This window comes from Puntigrus tetrazona, chromosome 3 (genome assembly GCF_018831695.1).
Source record: "Puntigrus tetrazona isolate hp1 chromosome 3, ASM1883169v1, whole genome shotgun sequence".
Lineage (NCBI taxonomy): Eukaryota > Metazoa > Chordata > Actinopteri > Cypriniformes > Cyprinidae > Puntigrus > Puntigrus tetrazona.
This window is the reverse complement of record NC_056701.1, coordinates 7,905,361-7,913,798: the sequence shown is the minus strand read 5'-3', so window position 1 is coordinate 7,913,798 and position 8,438 is coordinate 7,905,361. Positions and strand designations below refer to the sequence as shown.

The 8,438-nt window shown below is 34.3% G+C and overlaps 1 protein-coding gene across 1 annotated transcript in view; it reads left to right on the top strand.

Annotated features, from left to right (window-relative positions):
- Positions 1-364: 364 nt before the first annotated feature.
- The window catches only part of LOC122331786 (immunoglobulin superfamily member 1-like), a 16,833-nt gene continuing 8,759 nt past the window's right edge, over positions 365-8,438 (top strand). Inside the window, 6 exon segments of the mRNA XM_043229303.1 lie at positions 365-377; positions 5,934-6,028; positions 6,555-6,590; positions 6,668-6,940; positions 7,447-7,707; positions 8,028-8,300. Of these exon segments, the coding sequence (XP_043085238.1) occupies positions 5,998-6,028; positions 6,555-6,590; positions 6,668-6,940; positions 7,447-7,707; positions 8,028-8,300 (874 nt within the window). The 5' untranslated portion in view covers positions 365-377; positions 5,934-5,997.

Genomic DNA, 8,438 nt, shown 5'->3' with positions numbered 1-8,438 from the left:
GGTTGACTGAAGGAGATCCAGTGACTCTGATCTGTGAGGTTAAAGGTTCATCTACAGGCTGGACATTCAGCTGGTTTACACTGTTTCATCAGGTAAAATATAATGTGCTTCATGTGGTAAATTTAAATATAAAAGATGTTATTCAAAGCCATTATGATTCAACTCTGTTGAACAAACCAAAAAAATGTGAATATCTTGGTAATCAAATATTTTCTGGTAAACGCTGACTTCCATATATTCCTTTTAACAATTTTGGTTTGTTTTGTTTGTAGGTTCTGCTGCTCTAAAACACACAGGAGTTTATGTGTGCAGAGCAGAGAGAGGAAAACCAGCCTATAAATCAGCCTACAGCAACAAACAGCCACTGTGGGTCACTGGTGAGTTCAAACACTCTTTTTTTATTATTTGTACTGTTCTCTGAGGTCAGCTTAATGCTACAATATTTTTACATTAAAATAGGTTGTGTTTTTGACCCCAGAATGCTATGTTTGAATGGGTGTGATGGATTGTAGACTCGAAGGTGAACACCCACTGCTATGATTGGCTAACGCAAATAGTAATTACTTATTAATTAGTATTACTGTGCCTTATTTGTAAACTAATCTGCAGTAAAAAATGAAGTGAACAAAGGACAGAGTTCTTACTGACGCATTCTAGAACTTCACAAAGTTCAAAAAGTTCATCCACACTTTCCTAACATTGGGATATTGTTGTATTTGGAGCCATCTTCATGATTTGGTTTTGTTTTATAATGAATAACACTACATGTGAGAACTGGTGGGTGGGGCTAAACAGGCGGCGATGTTGAAGCAGGTGTTAATCTTCTTTGGTGTTTAGCCACGTTTCTACATTTAACATTACACAAGCTGTTTTTTTTTCCGCAATGCAAGCTGTTTTTAAACTCAGAGAAAGTTTTGAGTTCTCAAAATTTCACACCTTAGATTTAAAAAAGAAAATGGGCGCATAAAACTGTGGAAATGAGGGGAGAAATAAACAATAAAAGAGACTATAACACTCATTATACAGACACGTGATTATAAAAAATATTTAAAACAGAAAGAATTAAGGCATAGTTATTTTTTACTTACTCTTCTTCAAACCTTCAGCCTGTATCATTGTTTGCTGTGTAACACAATAATTTGTTGTCATCACGTACATGTTCAGGAACTGTAGCAGTGCTCTCATTTGTGTATATTTTATTTGAAGAAGACATGATATGTGTGCATACACCCTTTCATAAAATTTTTATTTCTGGCTGTAGTATAGGGCCTGATGCATAATATATTGCAGTGATTGCATCATAAGAGTTCATTTTAATGAATAATACTGAGGAAAAGCTCAGAAAACTGATAACTTAGATGCGTACTTTCTAGCCACTCCAGTCAATCACCCCTCCAAAATAATGCATTCACATCTTTTTTCATGATGTTGGTTAAACTTTGCTTTTTGAACAAGAAGACAGAAGTTGCTCCAAAACAAAAAATGAATAAAAGAAACAATAACCACTTTTCCCACTGATGTACAACCTTTCTAATATGTTCCATGATGCTTTAATTATCCAATTATTAAATGATCAATTATCGGCACCTCAATATTAAAGTCCATTATAAAACAGAATGTGACTTAAATGTGACTTAAATTAAAGTGTAAATGTTCATTTCAATTCAATTTATTAAATAGATGCCATGGTTGACAACCTTATTGGGACAATAAAGCCCTCCCTAACCCAATTTAGGGTTATTTTCAACTTTTTTTTATTTCTTTTTTTTTTCTTTTTATTGAAAGTAGATGCTCCTCTGATGTAATTTAAAACATTTTGTTAGAAGGCAGATCCGAATGCAAGTCGCTCACAGTTTACAATTATGTATCAAAACAGTTGACCAAACAAGTGCAGAAAGCTTCAATGGACAAAACAAGAAGAAAAAAACAACACTTACTAATATGCAGGCAGTACCAAATAAAAAGTTTGTATTCATATGTATATATAACCTAGTTTTTATATAAGCTCATGTTTCCCTCTGTTCATCCTGTGACTGAAGGAGATTCTCTGACTCTACGCTGTTTTTTATCAACCTTCAACCCCACCAAACCTCAGAGCTGATTTCTATAAAGATGGATCACTCATCCAGAGTCAAACTACAGAGATGATCATCTCTAATGTCTCAAAGTCACATGAGGGTTTCTACTACTGCAAACACCCAGAGAAAGGAGAGTCACCCAAGAGCTGGATCTCAGTCAGAGGTGAAGCTGAACTATTAAACACTATTAAAGTATTAGTGTAACAATCAATGCACTAATCTAAAATGTATGTATCTCAGGTTCCTCGAAAAGATCAAGATCTGGTCACCTCTGTCTCAGGATAACTGAAGTGACTGTCACATGTTTGACCATTGTCTTTTTGGTCCAGCTTGAACTTTAAACCTTTTGAGCAGCATCCCCTGCTGAAAAGAAGCATCTTGGGTTAGTTTTCAGCTAGTCAGCTTTGGAGTATAATTTATTCATTACTGAAAAGTATTGGTAAAAATACTATTAAGTACTCAATAAAGTTTGCTAGTTATATAATGCAATTTAGATTGCTTTAAGTTAATTGTTTGTGTGTCTTTATAATGTCAACATTTTATTTTTGATCTCCTTTCTTCAGAACATTAACGTAGTCGGTTTATGTTTGACTAGGTGTAAGATCTCAGTCTCCCTCTAGTGCCGGTCAACAGCAGAAAATCAGTCAGTTAGAGACTTTGTATTCAAAAAGACAATGAGATGATTAACAACAATATTATTATAATATAGCGATATTATTGTTACTCTGACAAATGAGAGTATTCTGCTATTACGATGGCTATCTGACCTTGCAAAAAGTTTATATGCAGTGTTTGCGTACGGTTATGCAGTATATGCTATTGCTATAATAATTATTGGATGTTTCTATTGTAATTAGACCAGATGGGTTTACAAACATTTATAAACTATCTAAACTTACTTTGAGCAATAGGAAATAAATTTGCATCTGTAACAGCCAGTAAAAGATAATAGTGATAATAGTTCACCCAAAAATTTAGATCTGATTATGTTTACTCCTTTATTTACTTGCTTTACTAATGAGAGACCACATAGTGACGCACTAACCTTCAACACACAAGTATTTGATTGTGTTAAATGATTTATTAATTAAACAATAAAAAGCAGTCACCTTATGCATCTCTGCCTGAAACATTTGTTGTTTGGCATAAAGTTAGTAAATAAATTTGGTATCTTAAAGTATTTTTTGTAAATTTATAACGCAATAATGATTTGCATTTTATTAATGTCAGCCGGTGCATAAGAGAGTACAGGAATTTCAGTGTTTAGTTCCTTTTTCCTTTGCGTTGCTTAGGTTTTTGATTAAGTGGTTATTGATTATTGATTACCACTTGTTCCTTTTTCAGTTCCTTGTTCTTTCTTAATAGTTTTAGTTCCCTCATTTAAGTAACAAGGTGGTTTATCTCTAAGTTTTTTGTGATCACGAGATCCTTGTGTTAAGTATAGCAATTATATTTTACTCTCCTTACTATCTTCGACCATCTGACGCATGCAAGCATTTTTGTCTGTCTTTTTGTAGTCAAATTAATATAGTTCAGTTAATGTAGTTAAAAGATGATGGTAGTTTAGAAGCAGTAAAAACATAAAGAGACAATACTTATCCCTTTATTAATTAGTTTGTGTGCATAGCTGCAAATTCAGAAGTTAGAGTGAGTCAGAATGGCTAACCTTTTGGCATAATAACAATTTACAGCTGTGTGTGTGTGTGTGTGTGTGTGTGTGTGTGTTTAATTTCTGTAATATAGTGCTATATGTATTGTGATGAACTTATACCCACATGAACACAAACTGTAAATTGTTAGCATGTAAAGTTAAAATCAAATACAATTAAAATGAAATACAAATGACCTCTCAATAAAATTCTGGTTTTACAGATCAACCTTTAAATACCTTAAAAAGACATTTGCATGTGCTTATTTTTACACATCCCGTTTTTCGGACTGGATACGTAACAATGTTGCATTCTAGCGTTCACTTGGTGAGAATTGTATGTTGTGGCTACATTGAGTTTTTTTTGCAAGTGTGTTCAGAGTCGTGAAACACAAGAATAGTTTTATTCTTGAAAATTATTTTAGAAAATATGTGTCTCGGTTAAATTCCAACTCATTCGTAATGTAGCCTACATATTTTCTCTGAAGAAAAATCCCTCATTTAATGCATCTTTTTAATTAATTACAAAAAAAAACAAAGAAGTGACCAGGGAAGTGAAATTCAGTGTGTGAAGTGTTTTTAGAGAAACAAATCACGCACCGTTAGGAACGCAGTAAGGATTATTGGTGTGCACCTGCCTAACCTTCCTGACCTGTACGACTCCAGAGTGAACAGGCAGGTACGATCATCACAGACGGTACAGATCTCAGTGCACTAGAACAACTAAGCATAAAAACCCCACGCCATCTCCAGCTTGAATAGTAATTCCTCACCTGTAATTATTGCCTATTATTATGTAAACACATATACATACATTCTATATATAGAAAAAAACAATGCAGAAATCTGTACATAAATCTTCTCTTTCAGATTTATACACATTATTTTTCCTATTTATTATTACGTCTTACTATATAAATGTTTTCTGTTCTCATGTCAGATACGAACTCTTTTAAAGGGGTCATATGATGTTGCTAAAAATAACCTTGTTTTGTGTATTTGGTGCAATGCAACGAGTTGTATGTGTTGTACAATGAATTGTACAAAGCTCATGGTTCTAAAAAACCGAGGTGTGCTCTGATTGGCAGGCTAAATAGTGCTTTGTGATCGGCTAAACTCGCATTTGAATAGTAAGTAGCAGGTTCTTTTAATAAGAAAATGTATTTTACTTAAAGGTTGTGGGTCAGAAGCGCCAGACTGTTTTTGCAGAGTTGGAATAGCAGGGGCGCCCAAACAAAATTCAGCTCAAACACACCTTCCTTCAGTTTTCAAGTGATCCTGAAGACTTTAATTAGTGGCTTGGGGTTTGTTTGGAGCTCAACTTTGCAGGACAGTCCAACATAGTTCCGCTTTTCTTTGCGTAAACATTTGGGCGGGGTTTGAAAGTAAACCCAATGTGGTTGCTATTTTGGTGTCTTTTTTTTGTTTAGAGCTTACTTCATAAATGCTTAGTTTTCCACCAGCAAGTCAACTGTGCAAATGACACAAAAGTATGACTATAGGCCAGTTGCATAAAATGCTTTAAAGTTATTTATTTTAATTATAGATTTTTTTCATAACTTTTTAAAGTCAGTTATAAAAAGGGAATGGTCTTATTTTAATCCTGAAAGTAATTCTGATTACCTCCAGTTGGTCAAACTTAGGCTTCGTCCACACAGTGAGGTGTTTAGCTGTATACGTAAACAATTTGTATTGGAACAGTGATTCATCCAGACAGATCCAGAGCCTGAAACAGCATTGACAACAGGAAGATAATACAAAATTAAATATCAGAGAGGGAAAGCTCTGGCTTATGGATGAGCCCTTAACATAGCAAATTTTATACAATTGGCCCAAGTACTTGGGTTACTTTTTCAGAACTCTTTACAAAGTTCTCCTTACCAACTTGAGCTCTGCACAACAATAAAATTTGCATTTAAAATGTACTAACACTACATAAACACTTAATATTCTATAACATTAGCAAAGCTAACAACACTTTGGCAGTTATAAAACAATAAACATTAACAATGGTTACGGTAGCATTATACGTTTTTTTCTTTTGTAAAATTTCTTATATTACCTTGTTTATTTTTTACTTTAGTATTGTTATGTTCCATGTTTGCACTACAGTTCAACATTCCTCTTAAGTTGTCCCTTTTATATAGATGATCATATTTTAGTATGGTATTACAGTAAGTTTAGCGAGTTGTTGGCTTATGTTATAGGTCTCAGGAAGTCTTGAGGCTCTATGACAGTCTGTCATTAACTGTCTGTCATCATTCAGTCAGTATGGAGCTCAGTCAACTTCCTCTTGTCCTCTGTGAGTATTATTTCATCTAATATGGATGCAATTAATATTATACTATGAAAATTCTGAAATGATTTGGTGTTCTTTGATTTTTTATGTTTTCACGCTCCTCAGAGTTTCAAATTCAGCTTTAGTCCATAATTTATGATTGAAAGATGAGCTTGAGAAGGGAAGTGTGCAGTGCTATGTTTAAAATGCAAAGTTGTTTTATATATAAATACATATAATAATTTATTGATTTATTTTTTAATTGGCTCTCTTTCCATCCCTGGAGTGAGAAGGAAAAAAATGGAAAGGAAAAAAACTGCTTAAATTGTGAACTATTATATTTCAACCAGATCCTAATTTGCACTCATAAGGATGCCGTTGGATCTAGACAAATTAGGCAACTCATAATAGAATAAAACACTTCAGCATGAAATTATGTTGTTTGATAAAGAAAGAATAATATCTTTATAATATGGCTAATCTAATACACATCATCAGCTCGATTGTTCATGCTATAATGTTTTTGTTTTCTTGTTTCCTGTGTTTTAAGTGTTGATTTCAAGCATCAATTCTGGACGCACTGAAGGTGAGTAAATTTCATCATATATTTCCATGTGAGTGTACACTATTAAGCACTAATAACCAGTTGTTGGCACTGTACAGAAACACCAAAGCCCAAAGTGAGTATCAAACCTGATCAGCATGTATTCAGAAGAGACACAGTCACTCTCAGATGTGACATTGATGCTGAAGGAGTCACTAGATGGAAGTACCGCTGGTATAAAGATGGTTCAGTCATTGTTTTCAGTAAACTGCAAGAACACACATTCAGGTCTGTTACTGAGTCTGATGAGGGTAAATACTCCTGTTATGGAGCAGAGAGAGAAGGATCACTCAGATCACAGATCAGTGATGAAGTTACACTGATAGTATCAGGTGAGTTTGATCATCTCTTAAAATGGATGCAAATGTAGTAGGCTTACAGATGTTTAAGGGTCAAACATCAAACATATCTAGACTTTTTACACCCTGACATAATTGTCATGATAGAAAAGTGTTTTAGATTTCTATGTTTAATAAACCTTTGTACTGCAGCTCCCAGTTCAATTTAGTTTTGTCATTGCACCATCTACTGGTCAGAATTGAAAATGAAATATCTTAGATTGCTTGTGTAGATGTAGGTGTGTAGCACGGTAGAAAGAGCTGAGGGTTATTAATCTAAAAGCTGTGGGTTTGAATCCTGGTTAGGTTGGTTTTTGCAACTTTGTTTTGCTTTAACCCTTTGCATTATTCTTTGTCATTGCTGCCCTTATTTATACCCATAATTACTACTAGTACCTGCATTTCTTACATTGTCTGTGAAATCAGGAAATCACTGATGACAGTGTGTGGATGAGACCTGCTGAAAACAATTCATTCTACTAATGATTTTATACTGACAGATTTACCCAAACCAACTGTGATTGTTGAGCCACAAAGTTCAGTGTTCACTGGAGACTCAGTTACACTGAGATGTGAGGTGAATCAAACTTGGGTTAGATGGGAGTTTCTCTGGATAAAAGACTCAAACACTCAACTGACTGATACTGCAACTAAAACAATTGATTCAGTGAAAGTTTCTGATGGAGGAGAGTACACGTGCAGAGCACGAAGGGAAGGATATTACACACATTTCAGTGAACCAGTAACACTGACAATATATGGCAAGTATTTTTCCTTTTCTCTGAGTTCAACAATGTACCAAGTTTTATGTATGCAATAAAATATGAGATGCACAATCCACATAAGGATTATAATTATAACAATTGCCTGTTTTAGACAGAGGTGGCTTAGTTAATATCACTGAAATACAAAATACAAGGAATTGTTTTGACTAGCCTAGTTTACGGGCAAGCCATCAGTCAAGATTAATTAGCTTCAAGGACTGGAATTATGTTTTATTAAATCTATTAATCTATTAATAATGTATTGTTCATACAATAAAAACAACACGTTTTCACTGAGAATTTTTGCTTTTGTACAGAAAGACCAAAAGCCAAAGTGAGCATTAAACCTGATCAACATGTATTCAGAGGAGAGACAGTCACTCTCAGATGTGACATTGATGCTGAAGGAGTCACTATCTGGAAGTACAGCTGGTATAAAGACGGTTCAGTCAGTGTTTTCAGTGAAGGACAGGAACACACATTCAGGTCTGTTACTGAGTCTGATGAGGGTAAATACTCCTGTTATGGAGCAGAGAGAGAAGGATCACGAACATCAATCATCAGTGATGAAGTGACACTGACAGTATCAGGTGAGTTTGATTATCTAGTTTTATACATGCTTAATGTTTTATTAATGAGTGTTTTATCAATTCCAGATCTCAGAGCAGTTTTAAGCGTTTCTCCTCAGAAGTGGTTGACTGAAGGAGATCCAGTGACTCTGATCTGTG